Below are 20,664 nucleotides of genomic sequence, written 5' to 3'. Positions count from 1 at the left end.
TTTAAAAAAAAAGTTAGTATTGTCTCCTATTAGACTGTAAGAAAGAGACTATTTCAGTTTTGCATCCTGTATTGTTAGCACTGAAGTATCAACAGTGCTCAGTGTGGCATGTTGCAAAGAGAAGGGGATGAAAAATCAGTCTTGATTCTAGACTTATCTGTGTATGTTAATCCATCTCACTATTAATTTCCTCTTGTAAATTAATTACAGCTACTTTAACATAAAAAACCTATGATTTTGTGAAATCTAGCCCTGTGAGATGACTCTTTATGTCGCTAGATGGCGTAGGTAAGCAGCTTTTGAGAATTACATGTAGTTGGTGAATTATGGAATCATTAATTAAATTGTTTTTTTACTAATTATTGTCTCTAAACTCTCAGATTTTCATATTGAATAAAACATATCAGTGTAACAAAAACATAAAATATAAAATGAAACACATCTCTAATTTTAAGTACCTAGTGAAAAATGATAATAAGTCATACATTTGTTCTTTCTTGTCACAGTCTCAAGAATTCTCCCCAGAGTTTTTATAGATAAGGGAGGTGGATTGCTCGAGGTTTAACAGCACAGTTTGAAAACATTAATTTTTAACCTCTTTAAAATTTTCAGATTTTTCAGTCATTCCCTAAATCTATTACTTATAAATTATATATGTTTTGTCTGCCATTTAGATAGATAAGAAACACTATTATCCAATATAAACAATAGAGAGGTTTTTTTAAAACTTCAAAGAATATAAATTCAGCAGCTTTTTTTTTCTCCTTTACAACATTTTTCTATCTAAAGTAATGGAAATAGAATGAGTCTTAGTTGGGAAGAGTCTTAATGATCACCTACTTCTGTGTTTTTATTTATAAAAGCAAGACTTCACTCATTAGGTTTCCAGCTCAGTGAGGGAAGAACTCCGTGTCTAGGACCTAGTAGGTGTTCAGGGTACACTACTCAAATGATTGGATGAATGAAAAAGTTAACTTTTAAATTGGGTAACTTTAGCCCATTAAAATAATTTTGAGTCTTGATTCAGTTGCAAAAAGCTGAATGTATGTCTTTTCTCTTTGAATTGGGATTGGGTTGTCAGAATCATAAATGCCTTTTTTATCCTCACGTCTTTAGTGCCACTTAATCCTGTTATGGGATCATTTCCATTGTGAGGAAAAAAAATAGAATGCACAATTCCTTGTTTTAAGGATTTTATAGTCTCAATGCCAAAGGTTTCAGAAGTCTTAGAAAGCAACATACAAATGATCCCAAATTAATGTATCCTATTAGAACTAAATGCATAGTTATCTATGTGAATAGTTATAAAAATGATTAATAATAAATGATCAAGAAATAAAAATAAATAGTAAATACAAGTAAATAATTCTTGAAAACCTATCTCTATACTTTACAGATGTAATGCAAGGCTTTTAGAACCTTTTTTTTTTTTAAAAAGATTTTATTATTTTTTTCCTTTTTCTCCCCAAAGCCCCCCGGTACATAGTTGTATATTCTTCATTGTGGGTCCTTCTAGTTGTGGCATGTGGGACGCTGCCTCAGCATGGTTTGATGAGCAGTGCCATGTCCGTGCCCAGGATTCGAACCAACGAAACACTGGGCCGCCTGCAGCGGAGTGTGCGAACTTAACCACTTGACTGCGGGGCCAGCCCTGGCTTTTAGAATCTTAATAAGACTGTATGCTTCCTGAGGACAGAGACCATTAATGTTCATCATTGTATTCCTTTCATAGAATAGTTGTTTAATATTTATGGAGTAGAGTCCTTGGGGAAATACATTTTATTTTAAAAATAAACTTGGAAATAGTATAAAGGTTAAATAACAGCCTATGAATTAATATTTTCCTGTGGACCTATGAGAGAAGTCATCAGAATGTGAAAGGTCTGTAGGTGCAGATCAGGATACTCGGAAATGCACAGTATTGCTCGAGGACCGTGCTATATTTGCATTAAATATCTTTATAGGAAATTTATAGTAGGGATAATACTTAGGCTGTCATTCTGATTTTGTCTCAAGAAAGCACAGAGAAATATGATGAAATGCTTTTGAGTCAAGATTTCAGTAGCATAGATTTCTACATAGTGTGATTCCCAATGGCAGCTTGTAAAAAAAGGATAGAGTGCATTGCTTGGAAGAAACTGAGACAGCAATCTCTTTTTTCATGAATATAAGAGATAGTAGATACCTCTCTAGAAAATGCACATAAATAAAAATGGTTAGAACCCTGCACAGAGAAGAAGTAGTGTGATTGACCTCTTAAATCTAATTATTAGCTTTCCAGTACCATTTAAATAACTCAAACAGAAAGATTAAGCCTCGAGATTCATGTAGAAATATTCCAACTTTTGGAAAGATGGTTTAGAAAAAAACCAGACTAGTCATTTTATAATAATAGATAAGTTTACAAAATTATATCAGAAAGCACCTGATACCAGTCAGTAATTATAGCCCTGGACCTGGAATGGTCATTTTTAGACCTCATCTTAGAGATTTTCAAAATCTCAATGTTGGCTTTTATTTCATAATATGTAGAAGTTTTTATTAAGTACAGACTTATCTGGGATACTTTTCCGATTACTTTAGTCACTTCCCTCTAACACTGTAGAATTTAGTGACCTAATTTGCACTTTGCGCAAGATTTACTTGGCGGGGAATGTTAGCATGAAAGAGAGAAAACAGCAGACTTTTCCTGTTGCTGAATTGTGAATGCAGTGATCCAGGAAGATGCACGTCTTGTGAATCCCTTCCCATCCTGAGCATCCCCTCTCCGGGCTTTGCTTTTACCTGTTTTCTGTGTTGGAATTAGTGCCAGCTTTCTGAGAGCTTCTGTAACAGAAAACAGAAAGATCTGAAGCCAGAGACTGTGACTTCTCCCAGGTCTGATCAGAACCAAACCTACATCTAGTCATTCTGGTTGAATACTTTTATTGTAATTTGTACTGTTTTTTAACTCCTCTAAATGTGAATTTGTCATGTTTTGGATTTAGAACAAGCTGTGGTCATTCCAATAAATGTTTACAAATTATAGTCTAAGTTTGATTTCACTTAATTTAGCCTATTGGGATTTTTTTTAAAGAACGAGAACATTTTACACTTATTAAAATGTTTTCCCTGTAATTCGAGATGAAGCTAATCTGTCTAAGCAGTGTTAAAAAATGAACACCAAAATTGGTTAGTGGAGATTTGCAAAAGCAAAATAAGATGGCAATGGATTTGAATTTTTTCATGAAGTTTCAAATATAACCAATGTGACTTTTTCCTGAGGTATAGGTTGAAGGGTCAGTGTCAAGCATATAAAAATGCCCTGAGAAGGAACAACGAACCTGTTAAAGTGGGCAAGAAGAAAGTAGATTTACTATTCTTAAACATTTCCGTTATGCTGCGATCTTAAGTGACTTTTATAAACTGCTTTACGTATGTAGTTCTCTGCCAGCTCCACATTGCGTTGGAGCTCCATTCTTAATAACTTGCAGTGTCACCGGTTCTTTGTCCTAGTTCTCTTTAGCTAAAGTCATGGAAGGAAACGTAAGGCCTATCGTAATCTGGTTGATGAGATCGCATTGTTTATTGCTGTCCATGGGCCAGCGCTGCTGTAGTTTCCATGGAAAAGAGTCAAAGAGCTAGTGAAGAACTAGGATCAGTGTTTGCTTTTGGAGGCGTCTTCATTGTCAAGGAGAGAATAAGTTAGGCTAGGTGGCCTTGTTTCCACTTTACGTGTCTGAGTCGCTCAGCAGATGGTAAGCTTTTGGGAGTAGTAGGTGACTTTCTCATTTCTGTATCTTCTTTTCTTTTCAGCATAAGTGCCTGGTATATGTTGTGGTTTTTAGTAAATCAAGTATTTGTTGAATTAATGAATTGAAGTTCCTTTGCCCAAAGTATTAAGAACATGTAGATATTTAGAGTTAGCTCCCTTAAAGACAGTGTTTGAGCAAAAAAGATCGTAAGTCTCTGTCCTGTTGGAAGAATGAGTTAGGGATAAAACTGTTTTCTTTTTTAATACTAATTTATCTCCAGGAATACATTTGGTGCCAGTTTTTACAAAAATGTCTCCTCACACCACGGGGATCCTTTTTGGCTTGCAAGTGTGAGAAATATAAAGAGATGGCTTCTGGCCTCTGGCGTTGTAGGACTTGAGTCAAGTTGGTTTAACACTCTTTCCTGTCTCTGCTTTTCATAGAGTAACTGCTGAAGAAAATGGTCATAGTTTCCACACACCTCAGAAAGGGCTTCTTAGTGAAGATGCCAGCAATGCTGCTGCTTCTGATGTTCCTGAGACCGTTTCTAGATCAGCTCTTCCATCCCACGCCATTCAAGCAGCAGAAGAGCAGAGTTCAGTACCAGCACCAGTGAAAAAGCCCAGCAGGCTGAGGCAGCAAATCGATGTCAAGGCTGAACTGGAGAAGCGGCAAGGAGGGAAGCAGCTCCTCAACCTGGTGGTCATTGGTAACGCCCTTTGTTGCTCTGGTTGTCCGTCAGCTCTGCGTTAGCCTGACAGCGTTCTGGCGGTGGCATGGGAGCTCGAGTACCACTCTGAGTCTCTGTGTGGGCCTCGTGCACGTGAACCGGGAGACTGCACCGTAATGCTTCCCTGTCACCCTGGGTTCCGTGATGCCGGTGACCAAGGAGGTCGTCAGATGTGGCTGTGGCACTTTCACTTTGTGAATGTTTTGAAAATGGCATGTCTTGTTGACAATTTTAATTTCCAAAAACCAGGGAAATCCCCCCCATCTCTAAAGAGACATGCTGTTTTTTCTCCATTTAGATGTTTTACCTCTCATTTGATAAAAATTGGTGTTTATTACTCTAAATGCTCACATGAACTGTTGCATTACATGTTCAGGCAATGCCTCAATGTGAACAACAGCTGGAAATTGTGCCTAGTATTAATCCTGAATCAATTTTCCTTAGGTCATGTTGATGCTGGGAAAAGTACTCTGATGGGCCATATGCTTTATCTTCTGGGTAATGTAAACAAAAGAATTATGCATAAGTATGAACAGGAGTCTAAAAAGGCTGGCAAAGCTTCGTTTGCGTACGCATGGGTCTTGGATGAGACTGGCGAAGAGAGGGAAAGGTAGTCACTCTATTTCACAGTTTTTGGTTTGAAATGATATATAAGTGTGTGCTATGTGTTGAATATGTGTGAGATGTACCATGCAATACTGTAGAGACTATTTTTAGAAAAAGCTTTCAATTATTAGGGAAACATTTTTATCGTAGTTTTCATTGTAATCTACATGCGTCTTTTACTCTTCCAAATTCTGTAAGAATAGTTTTAAAAGAATGTTTATCAAAAAAATGGAAAAACATACACAAAAAAGCAGTAAAAACCTTCAGCTGATTGTTGTATGGGAGAAGTTTTAGCTGTTTGCTTCCTGTGTCGGATTGTCTTGATTGAGACTCTTAACCTCGTTTCGGATTATAAAGGGCAGGTAACGTTTGCAGTAGGCCATCTTCTGTCTGCAATCAAAATGACCAGTAAACCCAAATTACCGCTTTTATGCTTTCTGTGCTGTGCTTTTATGAGACAGAGTCAACAAGCAAGTAATTAAAGCTGTTTCCTGCCTGACTAGAGATCTAGTCCAGGCACTTAGTCCCTCTGCGTCTGTCAGTGTTCAGTGCTAACCTAGGAAGATTCTAGCAGGAGAGTGCAGCTACCCCTGTACCTCTGGCTGAGAAGAGTGTGTCTTTGCAAGTCTTTTTGGAGTGGGGTTGCATGTCGCGTTAGAACTGTTAGGGATGGGGAGCCAGTGGTGCCTTTGTCAGGAAGGAAAGAGCACACGTTAATAATTCAGTGAAGTGGCAGATAAATCAACGGTGTCACAGTAATGACTCTAAAGACTGAAGTCCTCCAAAAGCCCCAAGTCGACAAAGAGATGAGTCTGTGTCCCGATGTCTTCATTCTGAAGACGATTAGAGAATCTCTTCGGATTTTCATACTTTCGTTTAATGCATATGTTTATTTTCTTGGAGTCTTGGATATGCTACGTTATAATATATAAGGTGATCTCAATAAAGGGGGTCACAGTGTCCTTTAGTTCTTTTGATAAATAGGAATTTATATCATAGTGGGGTTTTTTTCCTTGTAGGTGTCATTTTTATTCTATGTGGTAAAACAAGCTTGTTTTCCAACCTAGTAAGAAAAATTAGTTGGATAGTTGCAGATTTTTGGAAAACTAATATTGGAAAACAGTGGAATTTGGTATGATACCAATATTAAAAAACTAAATAATTTCCATCTGTCAACTTACCAAGCAGATTATTAAAGATATGGCTTTTTTAGTTTTCTTTGTCATCTGTTAAGTAGGTAGAGAGCTTGAGAACAGTATAATTTAAGTTCAAATGACTTGTTTCAATTTACTTAATATGTGAGTTGAGCTGGCAAGTGAGCTAATAATCTGTCTTATTTCTAGAGTGATCAATAATTTGTCTTTTTTTAAATACTACATCTGCTGGTTACCTGTCGTATTTTTGCTGCTGCTAGTTCCCTATTGCTTAGTGTGATGCAATTTTTAGAATATTCCTTCATTCTGTAGATAGCAGAAACTTCCAGATACATAATGGGAGTTTTAACTCACCACACTTTGTGTTTCTTAATAGCGTTTTAAAAATATACCCTGTTGCTCATCCCACAGTGTTAAATATTTGTAAATCCTCTGTTCTGCTTGTTTGTTGAACAGAAATTAGTAAAATAAGTGATGTTTTCGTATCCTTTGGGTTACAAATCCAGACCAGAGCTGAGCCAAAGGAGCATATTCTGGTCAGAGCAGTTGAGGGAGGAGCTCAGGATAAGTCTCGATTTGTTACTCTTCTAAAGACAATCGTTTGGGTATTATTGAAGAGAATTAAGCATCAGTTTTGCAAACTCAGTGGCTCATGGTTTCAGGGTAGACTAGAAGGACTGACTAGCTGGCCCACAGCTGCCTCACTGCTGGGTGCCACAGGATTCACCGTTGCAGTTCTAGAAGGACTGACTAGCTGGCCACAGCTGCCTCACTGCTGGGTGCCACAGGATTCACCGTTGCAGTTCTAGAAGGACTGACTAGCTGGCCCACAGCTGCCTCACTGCTGGGTGCCACAGGATTCACCGTTGCAGTTCTCCAGACGCTTGGTAGTAAAAGGCAGTGCTCATTCATTACTCCGGGCTCTCCTGGGCAAACCAGGGTGAACAGTTAGTAGTGTGTCACCCGCCTGATCTCCCCTTCAAAGTTGCTGGGGTCTAGAATGACTCGGTGCCTCTGTGGAGCCTCCCTGGGCTTCCTTAGAATCTGAATTGACGTTTTTGTGGCTAGGGAGAGGTACTACCTTGGTCTCCAAGTAGGATGAAATGGGATGCAAAACAAACTCCTGTTCATCTTTCTCCATTTTAAAAATTGGGCATCTCCTTTGACATTGCTTGTTTTCTAAATGTGTAACAAGATACTGGATCAACCTTGCTAATGAAAGTTTGATAAGTTTATTTCTGTAGTTAGTAAAGCATAAACATAAGGTGAGAAAACTACCTCCTGGTAGTGGTCCTTCTTCACTTTCTCGTGTGCAGTGTTTATTGTTCCCCCTCTGGAGGTGTCCCCATACGTCTGTCTTTATTCACAATCTACATTGCTTCTTACAAAAAAAGAAAGAAGGAAATGGGAAATATCTGTCATTTTGATTAAACTTTTGTTGCATCCACAACCTTATTTTAAAACCATCCAGCTGTGATTCTATGACAGCAGAAATTCCAGCCCCAACTGATAGCCTAATTATTCAAAATAATAGACTATATAATAAAATTTCCATTGTTACTTAAGAATTTAGACTGTCATTTATCCTGTAGTATGAAATAATTGAATCCGTAACACTGATTATTTAGATAGTGTGTTCTAACCATTCTGTGTTTTCTTTAAGGGGAGTGACAATGGATGTTGGTATGACAAAGTTTGAGACTACAACCAAAGTTATTACATTAATGGATGCTCCAGGCCATAAGGATTTCATTCCAAATATGATTACAGGAGCAGCCCAGGTACAGATATTTCCTTACCTATAGTGCACTGATAGTAGATAAAATTTTCTGATGCTGAGATTATTGTTCTAGGATTATAACTTTTAAAATATTTTTTTTATTAATTTTTTTTGGTGAGGAAGGTTCGTCCTGAGCTCACATCTGTTGCCAATCTTCCTCTTTTTGCTTGAGAAAGATTGTTGGTGAGCTAATAACATCTGTGCCCATCTTCCTCTCTTTTTTATATGTGGGACACCGCCACAGCATGGCTTGATGAGGGATGTGTAGGTGTGTGCCCAGGATCTGAACCCATGAACCCCCGGTTGCTGAAGTGGAGCGCGTGAACTTAACCGCTACACCACTGGGCCAACCCTTAAAATATTTTAAAATTTAAAATTTTAACTGTTTAAAAAATTTCAAAAAATAGAGAAATATTATTTTTTCCTGATATCTTTATCAGTACTTTATAAAACCTTTTCTGATTTGTTACAATGAAGCAAATGAATAAAAGCTATGAGTTTCTTTATTGTAAAAATAATGGTAAAGTGCTTGATGAGGTATAGCCTTATATTTCATTTATTAATAGGTTGGAATGAATATTTCAACATCTGCATTTTTATTATATTTTTATTTGAGTCCTGTACCCTTTTTAAGAGCTAATTTATGCAGAAATAATGAAGCTTGGGAGTTTTCCCCCTGTGGCTTATTTACTTTTTTTATAGGATTAAAAAACAATTGCAATTTGTAAACTTACATGATTCTTAATAAGGATACTGAAAAAAATAAAAGATTGTAACTTTAAATAATTGAAATAGTAAAAATAGCAGTGTACATATAGGACATTCATTTTTTTTATAATAAGTGATTATTGGATAGCATGGAGAGTTCAGAAATATGCCTGTCACTTGGCAAGAGTGGCTTCAACAATTCACCATCTCTGAGTTCTTCCACTCATTAAAAGGGAATGTTAATATGACCATTTGTCAATCTCAGAAGGATGTTATATGAATAAATTAGAATACGTTTGAAGATTAGTGAGAAAGTGTTTGATTCTATTTTAGAAAATTGATACATAATTTCAGAATATTAATTTAAGGTTCATGGACTGAATGTGGTAATGAAGAGTGAAAAATAATAATTATCATTGTTGATTGAGTACCTATTATGGGCCAGACACTGTATGAGGTATTTTGTGGGCATTTATTTTAATCTGTATAACAACTCCGTGAAGTACAAATTATCCCCTTTTAAATTAGTATATTTCTAATTGCATTTGCCGAAGGCTATACTTTTCTTTCTTTCCTTATATGTATGAGTCTCGTGTGTGTCTGTGTGTGTATGTATCTGTGTATGTGTATGCATATATGTTTGTTCTTTCTCATTCAGTGAATCCTTACTGAATGCCAGCTCTGTGCCAGGCACTGTGGTAGGCAGTGAGGGTATGCGATGGACTTGGTGGTTTCCCTGGAGAGGCAAAGACCAGAACAAGCAGTTAGACAGTAAAATGTTTCTGAATCTTGGATCCTTAGAGTCTAGTAGTCATAAAGATCATTTATTCCAAACTCCTCATGCAGTTAGGGTAGGAAGGGGTTTTAGAGTTTATCTAATTGAATTCCATTATATGACAAGTGAAGAAATAGAATCAGAGTCACTTACCCAGTGTGCAGAGTGCTGTGTAGGCTGTTGGGGATACACAGAAGCACAGAGGATGTGCAGCCTCTCCTCAGTCAGGAAGGTAAGACGAGGCCAACGCAAATGTGCTACGAGAGAATGCTCACAGGACACGTGATGAGGAGAGAGCACCTTCAGCTGCTGAAAGGGCTTCCTTGATCATGTGTAGGCATTGGAGCTCCCAAAGACAAACTTTCATATAAAGAACAGAGAAACTGCCAGGTAGTTTTTTGGAGGTGGTAATAGGAAAGAGGATTAGGACGAATACTTTTGGCCTTATGTATCTTTTTTTTTTGCTGAGGGAGATTGGCCCTGAGTTAACATCTGTTGCCAGTCTTCCTCTTTTTGCTTTGAGAAAGATTGTCACTAAGCTAACATCTGTGCCCGTCTTCCTCTAGTTTGTATGTGGGGTACCACCACAGCATGGCTTGATGAGCGGTGTGCTAGTCTTTCCCCAGGATCTGAACCCATGAACCTAACCACTATGCCACTGGGCCAGCCCCTGGCCTTAGGTATCTTCATACCAATTCAGCGAATTTCGAATTTTAGCCTAAGAAAGTAAATATAATTTGACAGTTATTAGCAAAGCCTGATAAAGAAAGAGATTTATCATTATTGGTCCTAGGGAGTTGGAAGGTCAGGGCTTGGTGCTTTATATAAACTACGTTTATCCCCCAGTGTTTCGTGCAGCAAGTAAATTAATACCCAGGAAGATTGGACCCTTTGCTTGAGGTGTGAGACCTGTTAGTGACTACACACGAATGAAAGCCATGTTTCCACGATTCTCCAGTTTATGCTCTTAACTAAGAATCTTTGACCAAGAGAACTGTATCTCATTGAGAAATTAGAGTCTGGCATTGTACGTCATGAAGGATTGGAAGTGAATGCTGCACTCGAGAGTAGAAGTAAAGCAGGAGTATTTGGGTAGGAATGAAAGGAAGAAGAGATAGAAATAATCCTGTAAATTGCCCCACCAAAGTACGTGGATTATACTTCCACTTTAAATTCTGACGTCCAGAGCAAAGTAACTGATAAATTCTTTGCTTGCTTTGTGACCGTTTCCTTTCCCATTACCGTGAGGATTATATGGTAATGTGTGTGAGATTCTTTACAGACTAGATAGCGTAAACATACAGTGACGAGAAAAGCTGTTGTGGCCTTCATTCTGACCAAAGGCCAGAGCACTTGGTGTGGATGAGGACCCTTGAGAGGAAGTGATTACTGTAACAGTCCGAGGATAGCTGAAGAGGGGAAACCTGAACTCAGTCATTGTCTCCTGGATTATAGAAAAGCACATTTCTGTGAAAACAGGTATGCATACAAGGCAAAAGCTGAAAAGGGAAAAATGAGTGTTCCTTTAAAAAATACCCTGACAAGGCATTGACAGAAATAATTGATGAGAATGAAAACAGAGGAACATCTTTGGTTTCACAAACTGTTCATTGCAAATTTTCAAAGGTTGCATCTCCATGATGCAAGTGGAGTCACATAAAAAAGCACCAGCACAAAAGCATTGTCAAGGGCACCTGTGAAACTAGTGTCAGGAGGGCCTGTGAGGACGGGGAGCTCCAGCTCAGCTTTGCTGGCTTCCTCCTTTTCGTGTGTAACTTGAGGTTGAGAGGAGAAGTGTCTTTCGTCTGATTCTCCAAACAGTCCACAAGGGTTAGGAAACTGTTCAAGTTTCTTTTGCAGTGGCTGTAGAGGGCGAATATGCTGTTTTTCATCATTCGTTTATTCAGTTTTTCATCTTTATAAACAGTACTCTGACAAATGTCTTTGTAGACCCCTTACTGTTTCTCTGGGATAAACTCCTAGAGGTGAAGTTGATGAGAAGCCAAGTGTACCTAATTTTAAGGCCCTGGTGCTTAGTGTGAAGGCATGTGAGGGCGCCGCCTCGCTGCCCACTCACAGTCGATGATGTCTTTACTCTTTCCCGGTGTGGTTGGTAAAAATGGCAGAGGGGAGGACTTTGTTGATGTGTCTTTATTGTCCTTTTTTTTTGGTTTCTAATGAATTTGAGTTTTTTCATGTTTGTTGGCCATGTTTCTTCTTTAGCAAATTGTTTGCTATATCCTTTAACTCATTTTTTATGGAGCTATATCTTTTTTTCCTTTTTTGGTAAAGACTTTCTAGTAAGATGATAACTTTTAAACCTTATATGTTATAAATATTTGTCCTGTTTACTTGGATTTTAATTTTTTCTATGATTTTCCTCCTTTGCCTAGATATTTTAATTGTTATGGTAGTCAAATATGGACATTTTTTATTCTTCTTTATGTCATTATTTTTGGCCATATGTTAGTACTTTTTCTTATTTTAAAATTTTAATCTATCATGTAATTCTTTTGTTTGATTTGCTTTGGTGTTTGGCGTCTGCCTTTAAAATCTGACCAACACAATTAACTGTATGATGTGCCTTTTGAGTTAAAATGCCGTGGCATTATGTTTTGTTTAGATTGTTTTTTCTTCCGTAGGCAGACGTAGCCGTTCTTGTTGTAGATGCCAGCAGGGGAGGGTTTGAAGCTGGATTTGAGACGGGAGGACAAACACGAGAACACGGCCTCTTGGTTCGGTCTCTCGGGGTCACACAGCTTGCAGTGGCCGTCAACAAGATGGATCAGGTATTTAAAGGCCTATGAGCGTTCATTTTAGATGCCGATTAAGGTGCTGTTCCGCCTCAGTGATGATCTCACATGTGACTGGTGTACATTTTATTAGTCCATTTGCCTTATTTTAAAAAATAAATTCATGATCCTGATATTTAAATAAGTGAGATAGTAATTTTTAAGCTAGAAATTGTCTTGTCATTTTCAAAATTAATTTAAAAATCTTAAAATTGTTTTTAGTTATAAAATAATATACATTTAGTATAAAGAAAATGTGAAACAGCCTATATTTTCAACTCCGCTTTCCTCCAAAAAACCTTTAACATTTCATTTTGTACATCCATCCAATTTATTTTTATACATAAAAATCTTTTTCTTTACAACATTGGATTATAATCTTTTTATTATCTGCTTTTTGAAAAAGTTGACTATACTCTTGTGCGTGTTTCCAAGTAATTAATAATTTTTGTATAAAGAGGTTGTTTTTATGGATTTATTGTAGTCTTTTTTAAACATATACTGTAATTGATTCAATCCCCTACTTTTGAATATTTCCGGTTGTTTCACATGTGTGTATGTATGTATTCAGAAATGGTTTATTCTATGGAAATTTCTGGGCCTAAGGGCGTATTCCTTTTTAAGACTAGCTGTACCTGACCAACATGCCTTTGAGAAAAGTTGTAGTTATTCACTCTTGGCACGTATGGTGGGTTCACTTTCCCAGACTCTTATCAACATTGCTGCTATTAAAAAATTGTTTTCCAATTTGATGTATGAAACAAGATATTTCTTTTTTTTAACTTATTCTTCTGTGAATATTAATAATACTTAAATATACTTTGTATATTTATTAACCATTTGTACTTTTTCTTTTGGAATTAAATAATTTGCTCATTTTTGAAGCTTTTTTGCATAACCATTTGTAAGCATAATTTATTTATTAATGATGTCAACCCTTTATCTTACCTTTTAGATATTTTTCTCAACTTGTTATTTTACTTTTCATTTTGTTTATGGTATGTTTTTCAGTAATATTTAAATTTATAAATATTTTCTTTTGACTTCTTTATGCTTAGATATTTTCTTACCTTGGGATCAGATACATAGTCACCTTCATTTTTCTACACAATTAGTTCTTTTATAGTATCATTATTACATATACCTTTTTTCCTCCTAGTATTTTAGTATGAAAATTTTCAAATATAAAGAAAAGTTGAAAGAATTTTATAGTAAACACTCATGTTATACCCACTATTTAACATTATGCTGCTTGCTTGATAACATTTTTGTGAATCTACCCCGGTATCAATCCATTAATCCATCTTATTTGGACATGAATTTCCAAGTTACACTTACTCGTAGATACTCTAACCTGCATATCGTTATCTCGAGTTCATATTACATGTACATTTTTACATTATTTAGCTTGCGGGAGTGTGTCAGTAATCTTATTGTATTTCAGCAGTTGGTCCAAGCACAGTTTAATAGATTATTCACTTTTACTATCCAAGTTTGAAGTCACTTTTAGCTTATGCAAAAAATTCTGTATGTATTGGAGTTTGTTTCCAGATTTTCTGTTGTAGGAAAAGATACTTTTAGATCATATTTAGTAAGATCTGATGTTCTGAGTTTTAATTTTAACAGATTTTATATTTAATAGATTTTATATTTTATAGTCTTGATTATTTACATTTTATTGCAGAAATTTAACTTTTTTATATAGCATGGTCTGAAGCATAGTTTTAAAGATAAATTGGATCTTTATCAGGTTAATTGGCAACAAGAAAGATTTCAAGAGATTACTGGCAAACTTGGCCACTTTCTTAAGCAAGCAGGTTTTAAGGTAAGGTAATTTTAAATTTATTTAGTTACTTTCCTTAATCTCATCTTACTGATGTGAGTGACAAAAACTAAAACTTTGATACTCTTGGCTCGTTAAGTGTGTTTAATTCTTTTTGCTTTTACTTCCCCCTCTCCCCCTGGTGTCATGTATATCTTATCTCATGTTCTTTGGATTACTTCTCCTTAGAAGATAGCGTATATTTTAGAAAGCTTGGTTTTAGTATAAGTAAAAGGCTTTCCCCCCACCTATTAGATTAGGACTGTGGAAACTAGTAGAGAGGAATTTCTCCAGCAAAAATGTGAAACGTGCCTGTGTTACCAGGTAAAAATGCTTGAGTGTGTTGGAATAAATCTGCAAGTTTCCCACAAAATTGAAAAAGTTAAAAACTATTAGATGGGATAACTTCAGGGTCTCTGATTTCTATTACTTTTTAAAAAGTACATTGTGTTGCTTTTGCAAAATTGGTGCAGTTATAGTTATGGGGAACCTTTTAACTACTTTTAAACAGTGTTGTATTAAGTTTCATATATTCAATCTTTTTTAATAGGAAAGTGATGTAGCTTTTATTCCTACGAGTGGTCTCAGTGGTGAGAATCTCATCACAAGATCTCAATCAAGCGAACTCACAAAATGGTATAAAGGGCTCTGTTTATTAGAACAAATTGGTAAGTATATTTCCATGTTAATTTTAAGGCATTATGAGCTTGATGTTAACTGGTATTTAGAGTTCTTTATGGGAGACGAATATGTATGAAGAAGTCTGGGATTTGTAGTCAGAGGAGGTCAGTTCCCAGTTTTGAAACCATGTGCAATATTTAGACTGTCTGCTACTCAGTTCTCCTGATTTAATTAATGAGGCTCATGCCCACGCCCCCTGCCTCATAGACTCCTTGACACTAAATGAGGTAGCATATGTGAAAACACTTCATAGGCAACAAAGTATTAGATGAATGACAGTGCACTTGCTGTAATTTATAAAAAAGATTATTTTCTAAGAGACATGAGACTATAATGGGCTCTTTGGAGATGATTCCAAAGTGACAGTTGAAATTAAACCTTGCTTTTTGCCGTTTTCCCAGATTCCTTCAAGCCTCCTCAGAGGTCTGTTGACAAGCCTTTTAGGTTATGTGTGTCTGACGTTTTCAAAGGTGAGTGCTGCCACTGCCATGCTGCTTCAGCACGGCCCCACCTCTCCCTCTCTCCTGCCCTCCTTCCTTGCACGGAACTGTTCTCTTGTCTGCAGATTCTCCCTTCTTCATGTCGATGTAAGGCTCATTGCCAGATTAATTTTAGAGTGCACAGTTCTAGTCGGTTAACTCCCCTGCCCAGAATCTTCCGTTTACTCCCCGTTTCCCTGTTTCATACTCGTCTTCCAAGCGTAAAAACCTTGCGCCCTATCTTTCTAGCCTCGTGGTATTTTTCTCCCTTTAAAAGTTTCCGTATCCTTCAACCAGACGAGATCGTTCGCTATTTCTTAACCTCCTGGAGGCCTCATTGCCCATGTCTACCATGCATCACTCCTCTCTCTTTGCTTGCCCGTTTCCACCCCGTCTGTAGCAGTCTAGGTCCAGTCAGGAGACAGATACCACACACGGGTAAAACCGGAGGGTTAATAGCAGAGCTTATTAACTAGATAAAAGATCCTGTATAGAAAACTATGAAATGGAAATGGAATAAAACATCTCAATAAAAATACGATACGATGTATTTATTCATTGGCATCATCAGTATGATGAAGATGTCAGTTGTCCCCCAAATCTCCATTGTCATGGAGCAGGGGTGAAGAGTGGATTGGGAACCGAGCAGCAGTAAGTTCACAATTGGTGAGCTCACCCACACATATACCCCAAGGTCCTCTGTGTTCTCTGTACCCTCTATCATTACATTTTTCCTGCACTTTTCTAGTTGCTTCTATGCTGCCCATGTATTTCACTTAGCTTGTGAACTCCTTGGGGCAAGGACTGTCTCTTCTCTGTCTACATCTTCGGGACCTCCCTCGTGCCTGGCACATAATACACACAATAAATAGATAATGAGCGAGTGAAGGTGCTTTGAAAGAATCCTTCAATACAATTGAAATGCATCATTATCATCATTAGCTTTGAGGTTCTAGTAGTAGAGGAAATATGGTAATGGTTTCCAGAATGCCGCTTATCTGCTTAAAATACAGAGGTGCTGGATTTTCTCTTGATTAGCCATGTTTGCTTACTCCACGTTCTCACCTCCCCTTCTCTCTTCAGGCAGCTTCCTGCCTCTGCCTACGCTGCTGTCCTCATTATGTTCCCGCTGAGGTTATGAATTGACCTCTTGGTTGCCAAAGTCAGCGAACAGTTTTCAATTCTGTCTTAGTTCCGTCTTACTCGAATTTGGCATTACTTTTGAGGCTGGTAGCCACATCCACCTTGAAACTTCTCTCTGGTGGTCTATTTCTCTGACCTCTCCTATCTTCTTGGGGGGCTCTTCTTGCTGTCTCTTAACTGGTGTTCTCTTGCTTCAGTTCTCTTCTTCGTCTACATGCTCCTTTTGGGTGGGTATCAATGAGTTCATCTACCTCGGGCATCTTGATGCTTCCCAAATCTGTATCTCCAACCCAAACCTGTTCTCACTCTCCTGATACAGATGCTAATTGCTCCGGACATCTCCACAGGGAGTGTGCTCTTGGGGTGCCCTTCTCTTGGAATGTGGTGGGATTGGTGTCCCCTGGAATGCATCTTCTCCACCTGTATGTCTTGTAGACACTTCGGATCCACTGAGGCTAAAATGGGTCTTGTTCCTTGATTTCCTGGATCACAGTTAATGCATCATCCTTTCAGCTTTCTCCCCTTTGTCATTATCCCTCACTTACCTTATCACCCAAAATCTGTCATCCCTTATTCTGAAATCCTTGAGCTTATTCCTTTTCTACAGTCAATGTATGCATTTCCTCTCCTCTCTGACACTCAAATACCATCATGCACCTTCTCTGTCCACCGTTCTTTACTGACTTCCCATTAACTTAACCAAGCATGAAATTCAAGCCTTGAGTGTGACTTAAGAGGCCCCTTTGTTACTTGTCCCTTTCCTGTCTCTGTTGCCTCATGTCTTGCCTTTCCCTCATTATGCCGTGTGATCCCCCATGTAAATGTCACAAGGGTCTTAGCACATCCCACATCCGGTTAGGACTCTGTGCCTGTGCACATGCAGTTTCCTGGATCAGCAGTGTCTTCCTCCTTCTCTCTACCTGTGCACACAAGTTCCTGGTGGCCGTTCTTTCTTCTTCAGAGTGCTCAGCCAAAGTGTAATGGTTCCCTCATCATGGGTTCTTCTGTGCACATTTTTCTGTTTCCATTGTACATTGTAAATAGCATTTGTCTCAGGACAGTGTCATAGTTTTTGTCTTTCTCTCCATTAGTGTAACTCTGTATAGGTAGGGGCTTATATTTTCATCTCTTTATCCCCAGGCTTTATCACAGTGCCTGGCACCTAAGTAGTTCAGTAAATATTTGAAAAAGCAATGAACTCTGACTTTTGGTAGCATGGATATTTTTATTTGTAAGAAACTCAAGAGTAGAATATTTAGTAGATATGCTAAACATTCTGAAATGGTAATTGCTAATGTTTTTTGAACTCTTAGTTTTGGGGAACTAAATATCGCTAACAGTATTATTGGATAACATTACTCTATGAAACATTACAGAATGTTGCCTCATTTTGCAGATCAAGGATCTGGATTTTGTGTAACTGGTAAAATTGAAGCTGGTTACATCCAGACTGGGGACCGACTGCTAGCAATGCCTCCTAATGAAACTTGTACTGCAAAAGGTATTCCTCTGCAAGGGTCTCTTGCTGAACAACCCTTAAGTTGAGACAGCAGATTTTTAAAAGTAGTTTAGTTATTAACTCTAGAGTAAATAACCTCTTACTGAAATTGTAACTGACTGTCAAAATGATACTGACTGTTAAAGATAAAAATGTGAAAACATTAAACGATTTTTTTCTGTTGTGGCTATGTGTGTATATATGTACATATTACAGTCTAAATGTGGTAGCATATTTTTTTTGACGCTGATTCAAGAAGACTGGTTAGGATTTAACCAGATGTAGAGACACCTGACAGATACATTTAAAATAGTATTCAGTAGCAGAACTTCAATCTCACCTCAACCTGGCACTAAGTAGCCAGTAGCAGCACAAACTACTAGGGTCTGTTGTGCTGAAATGTGCATTTCAGAATTACTATATGTTAACAGCCTTGACTGTATTTATACCAAAAAAATTTTTATATATAGGAACACGTAAGTAAGAAAATAAGATGCAAATGCAGAAAATCTTAGTGTTGAATAGAGAAATTGAGCTGAAGTGCCACAGTTACTGCTTTTGCACGTAGATCTAATATATGACCTTTCTTTCATCATAGCTGATAACTATCTGTGTCTTCTGATGATTTGACCATACATATATATATGTTATTCTTTTCTGAATTCTGATTGAGTTTATAATTCTTTATTAGCCTTAGTCTAGCTTCCAACTAAGCTTCTGACTTCAACATAAAACTGAAGACCTGTTATACTGTAAAGTAATATGATTTGTAACAATTTTAAGCTAAATATAACCTACTGGGAATGTTAAAATTTGTTTTGATTTCCATACGTTTCTTTCTGTTACTCTTATTTAGAGTTTATATCCAGAGTTGTACCTAACCAGTTTATAAATTTAAATGTACATTTTGTTTGAATTAATTTGCCTACTTTAACAGCTGATTTCTTAGAGATTGTAAGAGGTTAATGAATATCTATTAAGAGGTAACATGTTTTAAATTTAAAAATGAATAAGGGAATGAAAGCTGCAGTTATTTCCATTTTACCTTTTTCTTTCTGCTTGCTTAGGGATCATGAATATTCTGTTTAGAAAAAAGTAATATGCACTTTTAAAAAAAAAGTTTTATTTTCCATAGATCTATTGTTTTCAAGTTCAGCTCTCTCCTTTTTTGTTCTTTTTTTCTTTTGGTGGAGAAGATTGGCCCTGAGCAAACATCTGTTGCCAGTCTTTTTTTGCTTGAGGAAGATTGTCGCTGAGCTAACATCTGTGCCAATCTTCCTCTGTTTTATGTGGGATGCCACCACAGTGTGGCTTGATGAGCAGTGCTAGGTCTGTGCCCAGAATCCCAACCTGAACCCCCTGGCCTGCCAAAGCAGAGCATGTGAACTTAACCGCTATGCCACCAGGCTGGCCCCTCTACTTTTGTTTTTTTAAAGTGATTGAGTTACAATATTTTTGAAATTTCTTTGTATGTTGATGAGCTTTTTTGAGAATAGGAATGTTTTTTTACAGTCAGTAGGCGTGAGTTAAAGCCGTGATCCTAAAATTATCGTGAACTTTACAGATTGGCTGCCTTGTGACCTCCAAAGTCATAATTTGGTCACCTCTGAAGGTCACCCACCTTATTTTCCTCTCTCTTTCAGTCCCTTCCCCACCAGAGAAACTCCAACGTTTATCTTTAATCCCATGTTTCTTAAAGGTAGAGCCATATCAGAAGCCCCCGGGACCCACCCACTCCTGAGAGCTGCCCTCCTAGCCCACATGCGTTCTCAGGCCTCAGGGTCTGACCCTTCTGCTTCCTCCTCATTGACTTGGTTGTTTAATGCCCCTTTCTGTTAGAGCGCCCGAGGTGCTGCCGTGGCTGACGCACAGACCCAGTGAAGAGGGTCCTTCAGAAGAGAAATAGCGTAGCTTGGACAGTGTAACATGCCTGGGGGGAGAAAAACAGATTTTATATTACCTTTATAAAGTTCTGTATGGTTAATTGATCTTCTAGTAGGAAAGCTCTTCAAATCTTAAGCCAAAGGCAGTCTCTGTTGTACATAAGTAGCTAGCTCCTGTCGTTAGTCCCACGTTTCATAGCAAAAATCAGATATGGTCATTTTAATATTACATTTAAAAACTAAATTTATTTAGTTGAATATTTAACAAACATTCCTTAATATCATACTTGGTAACATTTTCAGAGTCAGGAATCTCTTTGACACCTTGATGAAAGGTATGGCCCTTCCTCTCAGATTAATGTAGATGTAGACAGACATGAAATAGTGAATGAAACCATAGGTTGTCTCAGAGCTCTTAAGTTTCTCCTGGAACTCCCCAGAAGTCTGAAAGGAACGCACTTAACAGTGTGCTCCATGGGAAAAATGAGGATTTTCAGAAAGATACGGGTGAATTATGATTTACTGAAAACATGTCAATTAAGAACTATTCCACGATGGTTGGCCCACAGGCTGTCTTCCTCAAAAGGCTCAAGTTCCAGTGGAAGGGAACTCTCCCGTAAATTTATGCCATGGAGACAGCACACATGAGACTGCTTTGAAAGCCTCTGACGAAGGACACCGAGTATTGCCCTGAGTCGCCCTCCCGGATTATTCCAGATAGCAGCGCCTGGGTTCATTTTCAAGTTAAATTTTCTTACGTCATTCATCTCTTTCTTTTCATCTAACCAGTTATCACCGTGCATGTCTCTCTCTGGGAGGCAGTTCTCTTGGGCCAGAAATAGTGGAGGGGCCTGCGTGAGCACCATGTGACTAAACACG

The 20,664-nt window shown here is 37.6% G+C and overlaps 1 protein-coding gene across 4 annotated transcripts in view; it reads left to right on the top strand.

Moving 5' to 3' along the window:
- Positions 1-20,664, top strand: part of HBS1L (HBS1 like translational GTPase) — a 78,365-nt gene that overhangs the window by 45,417 nt on the left and 12,284 nt on the right. For all 4 annotated transcript variants that reach the window (XM_014735445.3, XM_023651137.2, XM_070225496.1 and 1 more), the window contains 8 exons: positions 4,178-4,443; positions 4,909-5,074; positions 7,888-8,005; positions 12,130-12,276; positions 14,030-14,104; positions 14,652-14,769; positions 15,184-15,252; positions 17,801-17,905. In XM_014735445.3, coding sequence (XP_014590931.3) covers positions 4,178-4,443; positions 4,909-5,074; positions 7,888-8,005; positions 12,130-12,276; positions 14,030-14,104; positions 14,652-14,769; positions 15,184-15,252; positions 17,801-17,905 — 1,064 coding nt within the window. The remainder of the gene's footprint in view (positions 1-4,177; positions 4,444-4,908; positions 5,075-7,887; positions 8,006-12,129; positions 12,277-14,029; positions 14,105-14,651; positions 14,770-15,183; positions 15,253-17,800; positions 17,906-20,664) is intronic.

The sequence above is a fragment of the Equus caballus genome, chromosome 10 (genome assembly GCF_041296265.1).
Source record: "Equus caballus isolate H_3958 breed thoroughbred chromosome 10, TB-T2T, whole genome shotgun sequence".
In the NCBI taxonomy this organism is placed as follows: domain Eukaryota; kingdom Metazoa; phylum Chordata; class Mammalia; order Perissodactyla; family Equidae; genus Equus; species Equus caballus.
The sequence above is the reverse complement of the archived record's forward strand: the minus strand, read 5'-3'. Positions and strand labels throughout refer to the sequence as shown.